Raw genomic sequence first — 21290 nt, forward strand, 5'->3', positions numbered from 1 at the left:
TTCTTCTGGCAATCCCTCTAATACTACTATGCTTACAAGCATCTTAAGCAAAGATCTTTAATTTTTCATGCACCTCAAAGAAAAGGAGCCTAGATCGGATACCCTTATGGAATCATGGACAGCAACATCTAAAGTGCACGAGCTCTACAAGAAGCTCACAATAGAGAAAGCGATAGACCTTGCTGATAAGAACATGCTAGAGGTGAAAGCAACAACAACCATTAGGATATGGAGAGTTTTTGGCATCATTGAAGAGGTAAAGGAGGCTCCTCTTTGAGCAGAAGTTGCCACCTTCATTGGAAATTTAGGGTAGATGGAGAAGGCCAAGATGATAGTTGAGGCCCAAAATGCTTTCATATATTATTGCATGTGCTTAGCATATTTGTAGGTGTTTGTCTCATAATATGTTACAGTATTGCAATTTTTCTTTGAAGTATGCATCTCTCTATGGTGTTTTTGTGAAGAAGTAGCAATGATAGTAGCCCATGGAAGTAAATAACATTGTGTACACACATGCTTTCATTGTTCAACATCTCGTAGGTGTTTGTCATGTAATGTTGTGGTCTTGTAAATTTGCTTTGGAATATAATGGAAGTTTTAGATCATAATATGGTGTCTTTATAAACGAGTTTTAATGATAGTGGCCCATGGAAGTAAAGAACATTATGTCACACATGCTTTCTTATTTTGTTGCATGTGTTCAATATCTCGTTAGGTGTTTGTCATGTAATGTTGTGGTCTTGTAAATTTGCTTTGGAATATAATGGAAGTTTTAGATCATAATATGGTGTCTTTATAAATGAGTTGCAATGATGGTGGTCCATGGTGTGTAGTGTTCAAACATCTCATAGGTGTGACAATAGAGTGAGAGGAGTAGATGGATACAAGAAGTGTAGAGAGAGAAACCACTCGCCTCAACACCAAAAAGCGCTCGCTCAAAAATGCTCGCCAAAAAATACATCTGTTTTAGGGACGATGAGGCCAATAGGGCATTCGGCAGTTAAAAGTAGGTGATTTTTTATCTGGCTAACATGTGTCACAATTTGATTGTTCATTGAAAAGAAATGAAGGTTTTCCCCTTCTAATGTATGCAAATAAAGTGACCTAAACTATTGCAAACAAGCTTTAAAATAGTAAGACAAACACATCCAAATCTATAATACTATATGCCTTTTGGAGTGTGACCTCCTAATTAAGACACTTGGCAATATTGGCTAATCCCAATAGCTTGGATTGGATGGAAGAACATAGCTAAGCCCTAGGCTAGTCCCTGTTTTGGTGACACCAAATATGTGTCGAGTTAGGAGCTTACCTAAACCATATGATTTTCATAGACATTACAACACATTTATGCACATTATAAATGCATAACAAAAGTATTTTGCATAATCCAAAAATCAAATTTCTATGGTAGTGTTCAATCACTCAACTCCGTCATAAAATTTATTGATTAAGTACTTTCACCCCCATCACAAGAGTAAATTAAGTACTTTTGTACAATTCATGTGTGGAAGTTTTAAGAGCACTTGATTTGTTAATCTTTGGTACTTTGCTTTTGGAAAAAGATGAATTCTCCAAACTTTAGAGAACAAAATTGAGAAAGAGTAAAGCTTGTCTTGATTTTTTAAAGTATGGGTAAGGAAAATAGATTTTTAGCTCTACCGGGGCTGACACTCCATGCGATCCAAGGTAAAAAGGCACAAAGGAATTTTGACAATTTTTAAAAATATAAATGAGATATTATATGTTTTTTTCACATGTGTAAAGGCATTAACTTAGGGTTGACATTTCAAGCTTTATTCCATGTGAAGAAAGGGGGGGGGGGGGGGCGGGGCTCGGTTATTTGAAGAAAGGGATGGGCAAGGACAAATACCCATCCCTTAGCCTTTTGTCGAGTTAAGTGTCGTTGGGTCCTACCTTCAAGCTGCAAATGCAACTCCATGATGTGCGTGCAGTAGTTCGTCACTCCATTGTCACACCAGAATGCTCTATGGCTACGTGGGTGAAGGAAGAGCTCTTTAAGCCTAGATACAAGCAAGAAGAGAACGGTCTTCGTGATGGTTCACTCCATTGTCACACCAGAATGCTCTATGGCTACGGGGGTGAAGGAAGAGCTCTTTAAACCTAGATACAAGCAAGAAGAGAACGGTCTTCGTGATGGTTCTCTCCCACAAAAGGCAGATGAAGAAGAAGCTAATGAGAAGGAGAAATCTACATTCAAGCAAGCAATCCATCTAGTATGAAAGAATCCAATAGCATATAAGCAAGCAAGAGTAGAGAAGAGAAGATCACACAAGTATTCTATTACAAGAGAATGAATGTGTTGCTTATTACCAAAATTGACTAATATATATAAGTGACTAGTTTTCAAACTAGGCAATCCAAAAACTTAAAAATGGTCTGGCCACTATACACAAAGTTCTTAGACTTTCCCTATTTGACATTAAGCTCATGGTATGGCTTCTACCTTATATGTTCTTGTGCCGTCATCTTACAAATGATAGGTGCTCGTTTGAGCGGGTAAGATGGCAAAGCATCTTATAGTAGGACAGGTGAGCAAAACCATGTGAGTATTGGTTTATGACCATCTTGTTAAACCCAAGATTCAAAAGAAATTTCCAAAATTATGCATTTTGCAAGAACCTCCCCACACCACAATGCCCCAAAATAGGAAAATTTAACTTAATCCCATGTGCTAATTCCATAGAACAAAACCATATGGTTTTCATAGACATTACAACACATTTGTGCACATTATAAATGCATAACAAAAAGTATTCTGCATAATCCAAAAATCAAATTTCTATGGCAGTGTTAAATCACTCAACTCCATTATAAAATTTATTAATTAAAGCATCCGATTATATAGGAAAATAGGTACTTTCACCCCCATCTCACAAGATCAAATTATGTATTTTTGTACAGTTCATGTGTGGAAGGTTTCTCGATTAAAGGTGGTCTTCTAGCTTCTAGTAGCACAAAGTCCTCAAGAGCACTTGATTTGTTAATCTTTGGTGCTTTGCTTTTGGAAAAAGATGAATTCTCCAAACTTTAGAGAACAAAATTGATTTTGAAAGGTTTGTATGGTTGCCTTTTACGTGGGCATAAATCTGGTGTAAGAAAGAGTAAATCTTGTCTTGATTTTTGAAAGTATAGATTTTTAGCTCTACCGGGACGACACTCCATGGGATCCAAGGCAAAAAGGCACAAATGAATTTAAAAAAATTTAAAAAATACAAATTAGATATTATATGTTTTTGACATGTGTAAAGGCATTAACTTAGGGTTAACATTTCAAGCTTTATTCCATGAAGGAAGGGGGGGGGGGGCGGGGGCTCGATTATTTGAAGAAAGGGATGGGCAATGACAAATGCCCTTTGATGAGACCCCCACATGTGTCCTCTACACATGGGCATCCCCTATGTGACATATGGTAACATTCTAGAGCTCTCCCCTACACACACAAATCACACAAACAAGGGGTTAGGCTTGCCACCTAACCATAAGCTCCAAACCACATGCATTGGTAAGCCACCCCTGAGCTAGAGGCCAACACAACCTTGGCGAACCTGTAACCTCTAGGCATGCACATCCCATACCACACACCTTAGTCCTCACATGACTATCGCTAGCATGGCTAACCGGTGGGCTAACTACAAGCTAGGTTCCTTGGGAGGCCCCTCTTGTAGCGTAGACTTCCACACATGAACTCCCTTATAAATGAGCCCTACACCCAACTATACAACCCAATGACCAATTCACATTGTTATAAAAACTGTGCCTAGTTGGTCTCTAAACACTAGCCTTGTTATGTCCAAGCACAAGACATAACATTATCCATGCATGGTCTACTGCATCTCTCCTTGCATGATATAGGGCGCCATGAAGAGCACTCACATGATCGTGATACTATCAACCATCTATGAATGTCCCTCGACCATTAACTATTATCAGAAGGGAAATACCCCTTACAATTTTTGGGGAGAAAGCATGGCAACTCTCCGATACATTTTCTTGGCATCTATTAAACGAATAAGTTTCTTGAGCACGACACACAATTGTCGAGGAGCAGTAATTGCTTATGTGCAGGATCAAGCACACATGGCCACCAATAAACAATGCTGTCTACAATTACCAATTACTATCAACCACAATGACCATCGATCGACCTTAAGCATTGTTGGTCATTATTATGACTAGAGTAACACTAAGATTCCCTGAGCCATAACTAGTCGAAGAAAAATTTCTTCTCGAAAAAATCAGGATTTGGTAGTTAAATAAAAGTGAGAAGAAGATGCTTGTTCAACAGTCCAAACACGTCATCAACTTTCACGTAATGATCCTATGCACACGTTTATGCATCCACGCGGCTGGTGCTCTGAGCGTTGCCGCCCGACACCAAGCAACTGCACAAGCGTGTGCACAGCCCCTAACAAGATAACTAGGATACCATGCGGTGACCGGTAGTCTTCCAGAAGAGGGAGAGGAAGCGCTATACAGTATACACCTATGTAAACTTCTACCTGTGTGAGCTTGACAGTGCGCGAGGTAAACCCTACTTTTTTGAAGCATAATCAAGGGAGATGTCCTCCAGCAGCGGCCTCACTGTCAAGCTCCACCCACTCGTCATCCTCAACGTCTCCGACCACCACACCCGCATCAAGGCCCAGCAGCCTACCCCTGATAACCCGCCCAGGGTCTTCGGCTGCCTCCTGGGCGTCCAAACCGGCCGGACGGTCGAGATTTTCACCTGCTTCGAGCTCAAATATGATGACTCTGCTGACTGCCTCGATCGTGCCTTTTTCGTCACCAAACAAGAGCAATGTATAGTGCTGTTTTCGTATTTTACAAGTGCTTTCATTGTATGATTTATGGTTTTGGGTTGATGGAATATGGAAATGAACCACTTATATTTTGACCTCTAGTGCATCACATTAGAGATTGAACCCATTTGTACTCTGTATAGCCCAAAGAGTATAAGAGAGAGTAGGCAGCACTGCTTGACCCCAATGGTGCTACAAATCTCACTTGATATACCATTTGGAGCCCAAACCTGACCATCATCGACTCATAAGAGTGCCATTACCCCCCATTTTATCATTATCCCCCATATCATCTTTGGTGGAAAGTGGAGCTCATGCAAGCGAGCAAAACGCCACGATCTTGTCATTGAGTCAAAGGCCTTCTTGATATCCTGAAAGCAACAAAAGACCGGTTGCTTCTTGTTACATACATACCCAGATTAGGGCCCACTAACCATTTGGGGTTAGGGGACCTGAGGATTAGTGCAGTAGGTTGTGATTACTTGGGTGAAGGTTTATTAGTGTTATCCCATAAGTTATAGCTATCTATATTGAGTTATTGGCTATTTATAGATCAATTGAGGCTATATAAATGGGTGAGCCTATTGTGTGGACTACCGTATTGTTTTGTATCCTACCAGTGTGGTTAGATGATGGGGAGCCTGGGACATGGTCCACGGATGCGCCTTAGCCGAAGGGGCTTAGGAGTGGTCTGGAGATGAAAACCTACGGTTGGGAGGTGAGCTAGCTTGCACCCCTTCTATTTGTTCATACTAATCTTGTTGCCTGTATTTAGGGAGATTACACTTCCACCCTCTTGTCTCTTGATTAGCAGCCCATAGTGTAAAGATGTGGTCTAGGTCCTCTCAAAATTTGCTTGACTTGAGGCTCTCTATCGTTGTCTCTCTGCTCGTGAGGTAATTTGAGCCTCCAAGGTTGCTCCTTAAAAGAGAGATTGTTATGAATGTCTAAACTGTTGGACTTGTGTAGCAACAAGCAACAGTACAAAGCACACACAAAGTGAAGCAATCGTGAGGAGGGATGTCACACAGCTTGATTAGATTTCCTTGAAGTGATTGTACCAAATTGCAAGTACAAAGATAAGGACACACATAAGTGAAGTAAGAGGGTGTTCCTGTGTATCGGAAAAAAACCTCCTAGTGAGGGAAAAAGTGGCTTGGCTGATTCTAGAGTGTTCACATAGTATTGCCCATGACATAGATGTCTACAAACCCCCGTGGAGTGATGATGTGAACATGTATTGGGATATTGCTGATCAATCCCTAAAAGGCAATAATCTTAAAGCTTTGCGGAAAGTTTCAAGGTTTTCACGAGGAGAAGCCTTCGTGAATAAATGTGCCACATTGTCATGTGTAGAAACATACACCAAACTGATCTCTCTTGCATGGATTCTCTGTTGGAATGGGCAACAGAATTAAGACAAACTGTTGTGAGAAAGAAACATAGAACTGTAGGAGAGAGAGAAGCTGTATAAACTCAACTATATACATGTGATCCGGTACAACATGGTGTGGGGGGGGGCTGAGTGCAATATATACTACCATGGGCTGCAAATCGGCCAGTATAGAAGAGGCCGATAGCCCATAAAAGATGTCCACGACGGGGAAAATCCAGTTGGCTAGCATCACACTTGGTCGGCCAGCACTCAGTGGACATCTCTTGGTCGGCCAGCACTACTACAACCGATAGCAGAAAAGAACACTCCCCCACGGGTCCTAAAAATAGGGAAAATGGACAATGAGGAAAAAAATAGAGACACTCACTCCGGGGGGCACACCCACAACAAAGGCCCTCACTCCCTACTACTGAGTAATATGGTACAGACACAAGAGATGACTGCTAACGCCCCCTCTTAGCTCCTAGATGTGGAACCAACCCCAGTGAGTTGGAGTGAGTTGGAGTGCTGACGGAGCATCGCATGAGGTAGAGACTTTGTGAAGAGGTAAGCTTCATTGTCCTCCGTCCAACAAAACTCTAGCAAGATGTCACCAGCCAAAACCTTCTCACGAACAAAGTGATACTAGATGATCGTGGGTTTCTTTTGTTGAGACCCAATCTTGCTAAGTAACCTCCGCAGCCACACCACCTTGCAAGCAGCACCCAGTACTCTACCTAGTTGGCTGCCTCTCGCTGCTCCAAGAAATAGCTTCTGAGCCAAGGGTAAATCCGTAGCTTGATGTAGATCTCCTCCCCAATCAGAGTCACTCCAGCCTCGGGGACTAACTAGGTCCTCCGTTCCCCATCCAATGTCATAGAAGAGTCCAAGATCCTTCGTACCCTGTGATACCACAAGATCCGCAATCTTGTGTTCCAATGAGTCTTCAAAGGTGTCTGCATAAATGAGCTCAACAGTCCCACTGGAAAACTCAAGTCTAATATGGTATTCAGCAACTAAATCAATGAAACAACAAGCTTCTGATACGAGGAGGCATTAACCTGCTCACAAGGATCATGTACTATAAGTTTGGTATTCGGGTCGATTGGAGATGAAATAGGCTTGCAGTTCTCCATCCCAAAGGCTCATGAACATACCGCTGCTGAGAAACAAAGAACCCCCTTTGGGTTTGCCAAATCTCCAATCCCAAAAAGAAATGGAGTAAGCCTAAATCCGTCATCTAAACATCTTTGACAAGGCAACCTTAGTCACATCTATGTGCTCCACATGACTGCTAGTGAGAATAAGATCATCCACATAAAGAATAATCAAGGTGACCATACCGGGGTCCCAAAAGAGATACAAGTTCAGATCTGCAACTGATCTCTGGAAACCCTTTCGCAGAAAGAAGAAATCAATCTTCTAATTCCAAGCCCTGGGAGCCTGCTTAAGACCATACAAGGCCTTTCGCAACCTGTAAACCATACCTTTTGATCCCTGAACCTCAAAGCCTGGAGGCTGCTCAACATATACCTCCTCTTGCAAGTCACCATTCAAGAACACAGATTTTACATCCATCTGATACACGGGCCATTGCTGAGAAGAGGCAAGGGCAAGAACTGTCGGAATCGTGGTCATCGTAGCTGTCGATGCAAAAGTGTCCTCATAGTCGATGCCAGGCTGCTGAGCATAGCCCTTAGCCACAAGTCTAGCCTTGTGCTTGTCCACCGACCCATCAGACGTATACTTGGTCTTGTAGACGCACTTGACACCAATGACTGACCGTTTTGATGGCCTCGGAACCAACTCCCAAGTGTTATTCTTCTCTATGGCTTCAAGTTCCACTTGCATGGCTTTTCTCCAAGTCTCTTGGGAAAGAGCTTCCTTAACTGAAGTAGGCTCTTTGTCCCGAATGATACGAGACATCAATGCATAATTTATCTGTAAAAGCTCCTTTGACTGACGAACGCAAGAACTGGAATGTCCCTACCTGGTGCCAACATATGGCAAGCCATCCACCATTTCGTCATGGAAAGCCCGCTGCAACGTATCCACATTCAAGTGGCCATGACGAAACTGTCGCAAATCACCTAGCTCAGTACTTGTCAGAGAAGAGAGTGCTGAGAGTTTGTAGATCCCATTCTTCACTCCGCCTTCCCAAACAACCTGGTCTGTTGCTTTGTCCCGGAGAGCAACAAAATGCTCATCAAACTCCACCCGTATGCCAGTCTTGCAAACCTCATGCATTGACAAAAGATGAAAACCAAGAGATGGGACATAAAGAACCCGGGAGGAATGCTTCCCTCCTTTGCCATTAGGAATGATCTCCAACCTGCCCTCACTGTGAACAGGGATAGTGGACTTGTCACCAATAAGGATGTGACTTGTTTGCCTTCAAAGATCCTGTAATAACTCTCGGGAAGGAGTCATGTGCCTGGAAGCACCACTGTCCAGAATCCACTTCCGAGTATCCGTAGAGCGGTGAGACCAACCACCTCCATACTTGAAGAAGATGAAGCTCCGGTGTCCATAATCTCCAAGTGCACAAAATCTGGAGTCTGCACGGTTGCAATTGAGGAATCAACACCTTTCTCGATGCTCCGAGGACATTTCCTTCGGTAGTGACCCTTCTGGCCACAATGGTTACAGGTCCTCTCGGCCTTCAAGGCATCACGATCCGAGTCGGTATCCTGCTCAGAAGACTTCGCCTGTGAAGAGTTCCCTTTGCCTTTGTTGTTGTTGTTGTTGTTGCGGCCTTTCGACCGCTGGCCAGTCAAAGCCTCAAAACCTCCACCTGTGGAGGGTTTGTAAACCGCTCTTCTTGGTCCAAAACCATTGCCACAAGCTCCTCCCATGTAATGGCTCTGAGCATCCCATTGGTGATCAAAGAAGAATAGAAAGCTGAGTATTGAGGGGTAAGATGAGACAGCAAAGTGATGGCCATATCCTTTGAAGATATCTCCTTCCTAGCCTGAAGAACCTCCTGTTGAAGAGCCTGGAGTTTGTTGATGTGCTCTCGCATCGTTGAAGACTTTGCAGGATTCATTACTCGCATCTGCACTTCCAAGGAAATTCTCTTCATGGGTGGTACCCTGTTGTACAAAGAAGTCAATTGCTGCCAAATCCCTTGGGCCAGCGTCATGTGTTTGATGTGATTGATCACTTGGGGTGTGCAATTAAGAAAGATGAAAGAACACACATAGGCATTGACGCGATCCCACAATTGTGCTTGAGCCTCCCGAGTCCCGCTCTTTCCTAGTGGATAGTGAAAGCTCCTCTTTCTCCAACTCTAGCCTTGGAACTCCAACCACAATGAAATCAGCCAAATCATAAGACTCTAAGAGAGACTCCATCATTACCTTCCAGATGCCATAATTGGTCCCGCCCAATTGTCAGTCCATCGGGAATGTTGGGAGAGTGGGATCTTCACATGCTTCTCATCAGCCATCTCAGGGGTTTACAAGGTCTTGTGAAGGGAGGGTGGGTGGAAAAAAAAATTGAAGAAGAGGCTGCAACTGCTATGCAAAGTGGCTGTCCAGCAATGATGGCTGCCTTCTACCTGCTTCTCCACGTCCTGAACAATCGAGAAATTCTCCAATCAGCACCAAAAAACAACAAACCCTCAAGCTCTCATTGTCTTCAAGCTTCAAGTCACCTGGGGCTCTGATACCATGTCAGAATGTCATGTCAGAATGTGCAGCGGAAATGAGACAAACTGCTGTGAGAAAGAAACGCAAAACTGTAGGAGAGAGAGAATCTGTATAAACTCTACTATATACACGTGATCCGGTATAACATGGTGTGGAGGGGACTGAGTGCAATATATACTACCATGGGCTGCAAGCCGGCCAATATAGAACAGGCCGACAGCCCATAAAAGATGCCCATTACTGGGAAAATCCAGTCGGACAGCATCACACTTGGTCGGCCAGCACTCAGTGGACATCTCCTGGTCCGCCAGCACTACTACAGCCGACAGTAGAAAACAACACCCCCCCATGGGTCCTAAAAATAGGGAAAATGGACATTGAGGAAAAAAATAGAGACACTCACTCCGGGCGGGCACACCCACAACAAAGGCCCTCACTCCCTACTACCAAGTAATATGGTATAGACAGGAGATGACTGCTAACAATCTCTTCCTGCATCATGGAGTCTCTCCTTGACATAATGGTAATGCGCCTCAATGTGCTTTGTGCGAGCATGAAACATTGGGTTCCTTCCAACTGCCAATGTGCTTTGAGAGTTAGTTTAGATAGGATTGGAGTACTACAATCCAACACTAAGATCTGCCAAAAGGCGTACGAGCCATACACACTCAATGGTAGCTGTAAATGCTGCCCTGTACTCAACCTCACAACTAGATGTGGCCATTGTTGGCTGTTTCTTGTTGAGCCATGATTTGCATGAACCACCAAGAGAGAAACAAAATTTGCTAGTGGACACTCTGGTGTCCTAACATCTTGCCCAGTCCGAATCAGTGAAAGCATGCAGTTGTGGCTCACCGCCCTGGGATAGAACAATCCAAGGAACTGAGTGCCCTACAAGTAGCGGAAACCCGCTTTACAGCCTGCAATGCTTGGTACCTGGGCAATGCATAAATCTACACAATTGTGAGACTCCATGCTGAATGTCTAGCCGTGTGTTGCATGAGTAGATCAAGCATCCTATAGCTTGTTGATATAGTGTTTGATCAAAAGGCTCACTAGGATCTTGAATGCTTAGCTTGGCACTTGTCTCGATCATAGTCACAGGAATCGGCAAATTGGTCCCGATTCTGCCGATTCCTGTAATTGGTGGATTTGGTGCCGACTCCACCGATCCCGCCGATTCCTGTGATACTCATAGGAATCAACAAAATCGATGTCTCAAAACAGGGGATGGCCTCTCTTGGCCCACTCCACATGCTGATTCTAATTGGTTCCGATTCCTGACTTCGACCGGTCTCGCTTCCAACGGCCTCTCGATTCTAGTTCTGTTTGCTGGTCGGGTGACTATGGTGTAGCCACATGCTTACAATCCTCAAGACTAAACCTTTTCAACAGTCTCTGTATATACTTTGACTGCAACAAGACAATCCCATCATCACGTTGTGAGAACTGAATACCCAAATAGTCATGCAAAGGGCCCAAATTTTCTTGACAATAGCACAATGTAATGATAATGAGAGAGAGAGAGAGAGAGAGAGAGAGAGAGGATTGGGTCCCAAATGCCCTCTGAAGCCCCCCACCAAGGATGGTGTATTTGCTTTATTGAATGTGTAGAAAACAGCGTGTTTCGGGCTAGAAATACCTGGACTGAAGTGATCTTCTACTGAGATGATATTGGCTGAGTGTTACCTCTGCCCTTGACCTACTTCAAAAGTTCAACTACCTTGCAGAGAGCAATCTTGGCTGTCCTGCCCCTGGAGACTCTAAGCACTTGCAGAAGAATAAGATGATAATGTCTTAGACTACATATCGTTCATATAGGACACTCCATTGCTGGTCGGTTTGCATCAGTAAACTGTCGGCCTGTTTTCTGCTGCCCCACGACTTGAATATTCACCATTAAATAGACGCCTTTCACATATGTGGTTTATGGGCTGGCTGACTGGCCTTGATGCTGTGTGTGACCCTTCGGGCTGCCGATTTGTTGCCCATGGAACTACACTGGCTAGGTGTGAACGTCCTTGGGCACCGTCTCGTGAACAATACATACATCACGCTTAATATGTAAAAGCCACATTGCACATAACAACTGAATGATACATCATTACACGAGAGAATCTGCCAAAGAGATGAGCATTGCATATTACACCATCACTGGGGTCACGAACGGGATGACCCCCCTCCCAATACTGAAGTATATTATTAGAATATTTAAATCTGTACAAAGTTCCAAGGGCTTGCCAGCTAGGTAATCTAATGCAATGCAAGTATGAAGACAAGTTACCCAAACAGAAGTGTATTGGAGTAGTTTGCATCGAATGAGTCTAAACAGTTTGGCCACTAGTTGCATACACCCAGAGGGAAGTGAATACAAAACTGTTTTGAGACCATGCACAAACAGGCGCTCTCGTACTAGAGCTTGGCTCATACCCTTACAGAGACTTTGGTTCAAGCCTCCCTGGTACGAGTACCTCAGTACCCAATCAAGTATTGGCACGTGGTGTCAATAGTAGTACTCAAACCACCAGTCCTTAGTGGGGGCCCTTCAGAGGGTATTTGGGATCCAATCGGATGTACTTGTCTTTGTTCTTCTTCTTCTTCTTCTTCTTCTCTCTCTCTCTCTCTCACTCACTCTTTATTGTGCAATCGTCAAGAACCAAGGTGCTGAATATTCCTTATCAAAGTATAATCTTGTTCTGTAAGCTTCCGCATGTTACAACCACGTTGGTGCTAGTAATGGTGGTGATCCTAATGATGATGAGGTGGAGGGTAGTCAAGCATGCCTCTTCCCCCCCTCTCTCCTGCGCCTAGTATAATTGCAGGGATGACTCAAGTGCTAGTCTTGAGAGAGGGTCCCTAGTAAGTGTGTATACATGCTGAATGTACGAGATGGTGTGGAAGAGGGCATTGAACACGACATATTGTTGGTGGAATCTTGTGTTGGAATAATTGGAGTATTAGTAGTGTGAAAGGGTTATTGAAACTTTTGGTGTGCACACTCAAGGTGTGAACACCCCTTATTAAGGGTTAGGTCAAAAGATAAAGGCCTTAGTGCCAAAAAAATCAAAAATACATTGCACATGGTGTGAGTATTATCATTCATAATACAATCAGTGTGTTCATGTGCATTCTCTCTCTTACATGAGTTCTATTGCATCTCTCTCTCTCTCTCTCTCTTCCACATCCATGTCTATGCTTCCACACACCATGGCTCCACCTCTCCTTCCACTCTCCCTAGACCTGGCCATGTTTCCAACATGGCATGAGAGCTAGGTTCCATTCCATCGCCATGCTTCACCTTCTACCCTTCTGTGTTTTTAGGGTTTTGGCGTTTTTAGGATTTCTGCATTTTCAACCTTCCGTGAGAATCTATGCGTTTTTCTCTTCATGAGCCGTGTATTTATAACACCTCTCTGATCTGTGTTTTCTTCCCATGAATTGTCCCACTCTATGACCAGCATATAGTCAGCGTTTTTCTCATCATGAAGTATCTACTGCCGTGCATACACAAGATGACATAAACTTGCAGCCATAAGAGTCACTCAGCTGTGTGTTTTTCATACATGGACGCCTTCTAAAGTCATCATCAACAAGGGGACTCTACACTAATCTATAGCATGAAGGCATACAAAGGCAACATGTGTGTTTTCATCAGCAATTTCTTCATCTACTTCATCAACATGTGCGTTAACTATCAGATGACTGTCTAATAAGATGTTCAATGGATCATTCTTTCTTTCAGTGTTTTGCTTCCTTCAAGGAGGAGGCACGGGCTGCTCAGGTGCTTCAACTTATGATGCTGAGACCACCACAAGGTCTACTCCTATGCTTCTTTCATGATGCCATGGGATCTTCTAGATTCGGCATTGGTGCATGTCTCAAGGCATATGTGTTCGGCATCAACACTCACTTCTTTGACGAACACATCTAACTCTAGGTCCTCTTCCCTGGCCCATAATCCTAAAAGGATGACTCAAGCATCCATTGCTTGGAAACGTCGCCGAAAAGGATCTTCACCAACGTATGTTCGAGGGGGGGGATTGTTCCCCAACTTTTAATCTATTTTCTATTCTATGTTGAGTCAAGGGTTCTCTGTTTGGGTTGTCCCTCAAAATCTGAAATTTCAGATGTCTTTTTGGAGTTGTTGTAAAGCCTTGATGCTAGAAAAGGCAAAGATGTATTCTTATCCCAGTTAGGAGTTGGGAGGGATGACTAAGCAATAATCATAGCTTCGGTCATAAGCTGATTGAGGGAATAGTTTTGGCACGGGAGGTGCGCATGGCTAGGTCGTCTCTTTGCAGTGATGCGATGGAGTTGGAGGTTGGTTGCTTCTTTTGCATTCGAGTCTCACCACCTTCACTCCGAGGGGGGGGTGTTGGAATAATCGGAGTCTCAGTAGTGTGAAAGGGTTATTGAGTCTTTTGGTGTGAACACTGTAGGTGTGAACGCCTTTTATTAAGGGTTAGGTCGAAAGATAAAGGCCTTATAATACAATCATTGTTTTCATGTGCAATCTCTCTCTCACTTGAGTTCTATTGCATCTCTCTCTCTCTCTCTCTCTTCTATATCCATGTCTACACCATGGCTTGATCTCTCCACCTATCCTTCCACTCTCACTCCCTCCCTCTTGGACCTGGCCATGTTTCCAACATCTTGCATGAGTTGGTATCTCACTTCCCATTCTACCAAAACGTCATGAGTATAAGCCCCAACATTTTTGGAAAAACATATATATGACATTGATCTAAAATCCATGATAGAAAAGATGGGTGTTTCACCATTGGATTTTAAGAATTCTTCATTGAAATGCAATTTCACTAGAGAATCTTTGGATCAAGTCACATGCATACTTGAGTAATGAGCATAGTTGCAACGAAATCGTTAAAAAAATATGAAATGGTATGAAATGTGTTGAACGTTCGAAATTTTTTTGAGCTGTTCTTTTTGGTGGAGCTGTTTGATGTCACACATTCAGAGAGTAGACTCTAGAGTCGAGACATTGTTGCATTTTGATGCTTTATTCTCTATTCTGTATGTGCTTGCATTTGCCATGGATCTTGGATTATGGATTATATTTCAGGTTTCATGCACTTGTGTAACTTGCGCATGCCCTGGGGACTAGGGCCTTTGACACACTTGTTGATACCATCAATGCATATTAAAACATTTAAACATGGCCATAGCCTTAACACATATCCATCATCACTTTGCATAAAACATAAAGCTGGACAAAAGATCCACAAATGCTGAAAATGGAGCTTGCACATGTGACACCGCATAGAGGCCGGAATGGGCCGACCCCCCCCTTGGAGTCTATTATTGCCCAAGGAGAATAATATCATGTACAAGCTTTGAGGGCCTTACTCTTCCCACGGGAGATGCTGGATTATCCATATACAAATGCCATAACACAGCCCAACACGAGGCAACCAAGCCGGAACATAGGCTGTAGAAATGCCGGGCCAATAATATAATCCATATACCTCCGTGTGGGTACTGATTCTTCCCCAAAAACCATGGGTCTTCATGCAATAGAGGTGGTACAGCAAGTACAACTCTCCATTCAGCCGGTACAACAAGTACAATGGTTGGTACAGTCGGTTAGGTGGTTGGTACAGTCGGTACGGTGATTGGTACAAGAAGTACAAATGGTGGTACTTTATGTACAATGATTGGTAGAGCAGGTACAATTGGTATAGTGGCTAGTACAATAGGTACAAAAAGTACAAGGGTTGGTACAACAAGTACAATGGCTAGAAATCATAACAAAATGATTAAATACCCTTGCCTTCAGTATTTCTTCACGATGGAAGCCTCCAAAACAGTCGCCAACAGCCGGTATTCTTCATGGGCAGCCTTCAAGAGAGAGAGAAAGAGAGTAGCCATCATTGGGGCAGCCTGTAACGGTGGTAGAGGCTAGTGCGCAGCAAGAGAGCCTTCATTAATGAAGAGAGAGGGCTCCAATTTATAGATTTGGGGCTCCCATGAGTGAAAATGGAAAGAGAAGGCTATGATGACAAGTGGAGAGCCACACAATAGCTGGAGTGACAAGTGTGAGGCCACTTGTCTCGCATTGATCCACTTTCTTGCCACATGTCCCAATCTAAGAGATGGGTTCTCCTATAATCTTTACCTCTAAAAATATCCCAACTAGTAGACATTCTGTCATAGGCACTTTGCTAACTCTTGGTATTTGCTCAATTCCAGATGTAATGACGCGAACAGAATTTCCATCGGAGTCGGGCCAAAAATAGCAACTCTCCTAAATTTTAGGAGTGTTGTCCTTTGTATTCTAGGATAATCCCCCATTCCCAAAGCTTGTACTTTCCAAATATTTAGACATCCTAGAGTCAACCAGACCCCTTTTATACTGGGAAATGTCCAGGCTGGTGACATCCTTCCCAGCTTCTTAAAAGTTGTGCAACTTTAAGCTTCAAGCCATATATTCAAGATATAATCATGACCCATTAAGTGGGCGAGACGAGACAGTCTCAAAAATCCAATATAATTGAAGAATCCATGTCCAAAGAAATAGATGAGACTAAATAAGACTCCATAATACCAATATCAAAGTCATGTCCCAAAATAAATGGGCGAGAATTCCATGGAAGATATGCTGCCAATTGTGTCTCAATCACCAATATCAATGAGATAATCATATGCCAATGAAAATCACTAACGAGGTGCTAAGACACTTAAATAAGTGCCTCGTATAGAAACATGTGCCATGCACACAAACTGGTGCCATTCAAGAGCACAAACCATGGTGACAAAAAAGTTGGTTCTCCATAGTTCTGGCAATCATTTCTCCCAATCCCAATAGTTCCCATGTTCTCTGATCAACAAGCATGGTGTGGAAACAATGAAACAATCACTCCACAATGGCAACACGAATCCACGTGTATGGTGGAGTGTTCATTGAATTGCCCTCTCACAATCCCAACATGAATCCACATGCATGGTGAGATGAACAATGAACCTCTTGGCCTCTATATGGGGAGATAGTGATTCTAATATGGTTGACAAAAAAAAATCCATGTCCCAAATAAATGGGCGAGACAAAACAGTCCCATAAGTCTAGATATCATAATCATGTCCCAAGTAAATGGGCGAGACAAATCAGTCCTATAAGTCCAGATATCATAATCCATGTCCCAAGTAAATGGGCGAGACAAAATAAGTCTTCTGCCAACAAGGCATCGGCCCACATGACCCTTGGCATAGACATAAGTCCCGTGTCAACTAGGCATCATGTCCACTTTACCACTTGCACTCTGTGTTGGTACTCTGACCACACACCTTGGCTGAGAGGTGGGCTCAAGTAACAAGATAAAACAATCACTCGCAGGCATAGATAGCTTGGTGTTCCATAAGCATTTTTGCTACACATAGTTTATAGGCATTTCGGCCACCAACTCACATTACCCTCTCAAGTGCCCATGTTCCCTTCCATCTGCTCTCTATTGTTCCACCCAGATATGGTACAAACAATATTCAAGAGAGCACGTAGGATAAGAGAACACTACACACGGTATGTTGTGCTCAACACTACCCTCTGAAGTGCCCATGTTCCCTTCCATCTGCTCTCTATTGTTCCACCCACACATGGTAGAAACAATCTTCAAGAGAGCACGTAGGACAAGAGAACACTACACAGGGTATGTGAACCATGAGTTTCATAAGTCCAATGCATCCCAAATAAAGGGAGCCAAAAAGAATAATCCATAAACCTGAGGATGGATCCAAATCCCTAGAAAAGAAGTCCAGGAATCCATAGACATGTATACCATAACTCTCACCACATGCTCCGTGCTGACGATACACCTTGGAGTAGAGGTGGACTTTTATCCATATCCACGAGATATCCAAATATTTCTTCTCTATAAACCCCTAGAAAAGAAGTCCAGGAATCCATAGACATGTATACCATAACTCTTACCACATGCTCCGTGCTGACGATACACCTTGGAGTAGAGGTGGACTTTTATCCATAAAAGCATCATATCCATGAGATATCCAAATATTTCTTCTCTATAAACTAGGACAAATTCGTCCATAGAAATTGCTTGTGAAGCCCAATATCTATATAAATCTCGTCCAAGAAAGAAATCTCCATAGATATAATCCATCCCAATAAAGGGAGCCATAAACAATGTTTCCTTGAAACCACCTCAAGGCAAACAACACCACCTTTAGGCAAACAACACCACCTTTCTCCTTGCATGGCTATACAAGGATTAGTGAACATCAAAAACACTTCATAGTAAATAGCAAAAGCACCAACTTCGCAAACTCAAAGTATACTTAGCTTTTCTTTGCTAGGTTGGTCATGAAGCCAAAAGAAATATCTCGTCACCATATCCTTATGATATCCTGAGATATATCTCCATATAGCTTGCCTGTAAGCTTGATAATATAATCCACAATATCCATATGGAAAGAGTGCTAAATGTGTGCACATAAAGCCAACTCCATACTTCCAAGATAAATTTTGTGAATTCATGAATCCTTAGACCAAGCTGTCTATTGCTCATCCTCTTGCTTTATAGACTATGAGCAGCTGGCCATGCTTAACAGCAATGATGATAAGTGTGGTCCCCACTTGAGATCTTTTCTCTTTCTTATTGATAGAAGGAAGCCTCCACTCCCAAGGAAGCCTATGCTTTGATACCAATGTAACTCGCGCATGCCCGGGAGACTAGGGCCTTTGACACACTTGTTGATACCATCAATGCATATTAAAATATTTAAACATGGCCATAGCCTTAACACATATCCATCATCACTTTGCATAAAACATAAAGCTGTACAAAACATCCACAAATGCTGAAAATGGAGCTTGCACATGTGACACCGCATAGAGCCCGGAATGGGCCGACCCCCTCTCCCCCCCCCCCCCCTTGGAGTATATTATTACCCAAGGAGAATAATATCATGTACAAGCTTTGAGGGCCTTACTCTTCCCACGGGAGATGCCGGATTATCGATATACAAATGCCATAACACAGCCCAACACGAGGCAACCAAGCCGGAACATAGGCTGTAGAAATGCCGGGCCAACAATGTAATCCATATACCTTCATGTGGGTATTGATTCTTCCCCAAAAACCACGGGTCTTCATGCAATAGAGTTGGTACAGCAAGTACAACTCTCCATTCAGCCAATACAACAAGTACAATGGTTGGTACAGTCGGTTAGGTGGTTGGTACAGCCGGTACGGTGATTGGTACAGCAAGTACAAATGCTGGTACTTTAGGTACAATGGTTGGTACAGCAGGTACAGCTGGTATAGTGGCTAGTACAATAGGTACAGCAAGTACAAGGGTTGGTACAACAAGTACAATGGCTATAAATCATAATAAAATGATTAAATACCCTTGCCTTCAGTATTTCTTCGCGATGGAAGCCTCCAAAACAGTCACCAACAGCCGGTATTCTTCATGGGCAGCCTTCAAGAGAGAGAGAAAGAGAGTAGCCATCATTGGGGCAGCCTGTAACGGTGGTAGAGGCTAGTGCGCAGCAAGAGAGCCTTCATTAATGAAGAGAGAGGGCTCCAATTTATAGATTTGGGGCTCCCATGAGTGAAAATGGAAAGAGAAGGCTATGATGACAAGTGGAGCGCCACACAATAGCTGGAGTGACAAGTGTGAGGCCACTTGTCTCACTTTGATCCACTTTCTTGCCACATGTCCCAATCGAAGAGATGGGTTCTCCTATAATCTTTACCTCTAAAAATATCCCAACTACTAGACATTCTGTCATAGACACTTGCTAACTCTTGGTATCTGCTCAATTCCAGATGTAATGACGCGAACAGAATTTCCATCGGAGTCGGGCCAAAAATAGCAATTCTCCTAAATTTTAGGAGTGTGGTCCTTTGTATTCTAGGATAATCTCCCATTCCCAAAGCTTGTACTTTCCAAATATTTAGATATCCTGGAGTCCACCAGACCCCTTTCATACTGGGAAATGTCTAGGCTGGTGACAACTTGTATGGTGTTTTAGTTTAAATTCAGTGTTTTTATAGGACTTTTAAACCTATTTGCTTGCTGGTGTGCACAGAAATTGCTTTTTTTTTTTGTACTTACCAGGCTAAAACACGAATTTTTGGACTCCTTTATGTGAGGGCAAAAGAGACCAAAGGACCAAATATATGAAAGATCAGAGTAAAACACACAGCATGCAATGGTGATGTGAATATAACAGATGAAGTCCAGTACAGGAGCTCTATGTGAGACTCCGAATAAGCAGAGAGAGCTGTTGTCCCATAAAATGCAGTTAACAAAGCTGGAGTGATCCTGATGAAAGCGCTGATATAAGCCTGATGTAAACGCTGAAGACAACTTGATGTAGACGATGAAGTTAGCATGATGTAGGCGAAGTAAACGTTGCTGTGAGCCTGATGTAGGCGATGAAGTCCAACAACAGTAGCCGTTGTAGGCGAACGTGAAGTGGGCTGCGAAAACACTGATGTGAGGCTGATATAGGCGGCTAGTTGGCGCAGCAGTTGGTGCAGCAGATGAACGTGTTGTAAGACGGCGTATTCTGACTAGCAGGAGGTGGTGATGCACACAGTGAGGCGCAGTCCACGAATAGTCCAGTAGGTGATGAAATACAGAAGAGAAACGCAGCCTAAGGTGCAGGGCGCCAAAGTCCACGTGGATGTTATTGATGATGAACACAAGAAGAGCCTCATATTTATATGAGATTTTGAGTGGCCAACATAGAAGTCGGCCAGCATAGAAGTCAGCCCTTTTTGGGCTGAATAAATACCTGTTTTTGGGTATATTTTCACACACCCGCTCTCAGACCAAAAAGGGATCATGAGAGAAGATGAGGCGAAAGAGTTGGTTGTCGAAGATGAGGATTTCTGTGATTGACCAGAGTATAGGCATCTGGGATTGAGAAGTACTGGAAGAATGCCACAATGCAAGAGGTTTTCACATGCATGAATGCCCATTTTTGGGTTTTCATTCATACATGCGCCCCAAACACATAAAACAGAATGCTGTGCATAGGGAATGCAGGATGGAAAAAAATGCAATGCAGTGGGTTTTCACAGGAGCCGTGCCCTCATGGGGTTTTCACCGACTCATGTGTACAAAAATGGTACAAAAGAGGCAGATCCCCCTCTCAATGAGCGGATGGTGATGGTGGTGGACCGATGCCAATCCGAGTGCGAAGATGCTCGAGAATGGGGGGGTTGACGGACTTCATAAGGATGTCTGCTTGGTTGTCTGCCGTAGAAATGTACTGGAGTCGGATGGTACCAAGCTCAACCTGTTCCCTGTTAAAGTGAAAATGGACACCCACATGCTTGATATGGTTAGAAAAAATAGGGTTGCCAGCAAGGGCAATCGCACTCTGATTGTCGATGAAGATGGTAGAGGCGGTGTCGATGGAGACGTGCATTTTCGCTAGACCAAGAGAAAGGGACAGAT

At 43.3% G+C, this 21290-nt stretch overlaps 1 protein-coding gene across 1 annotated transcript in view; it reads left to right on the forward strand.

Moving 5' to 3' along the window:
* The first annotated feature begins 4369 nt into the window (after positions 1–4369).
* LOC147631174 (COP9 signalosome complex subunit 6-like) overlaps positions 4370–21290 on the forward strand; it is a 35016-nt gene continuing 18095 nt past the window's right edge. The window contains exon 1 of the mRNA XM_086809500.1: positions 4370–4824. Coding sequence (XP_086665626.1) covers positions 4584–4824 — 241 coding nt within the window. The 5' untranslated portion in view covers positions 4370–4583. The remainder of the gene's footprint in view (positions 4825–21290) is intronic.

Source organism: Cibotium barometz, chromosome 15, assembly GCF_041138505.1.
Source record: "Cibotium barometz isolate CiBa-2024 chromosome 15, ASM4113850v1, whole genome shotgun sequence".
Classification (NCBI taxonomy): Eukaryota; Viridiplantae; Streptophyta; class Polypodiopsida; order Cyatheales; family Cibotiaceae; genus Cibotium; species Cibotium barometz.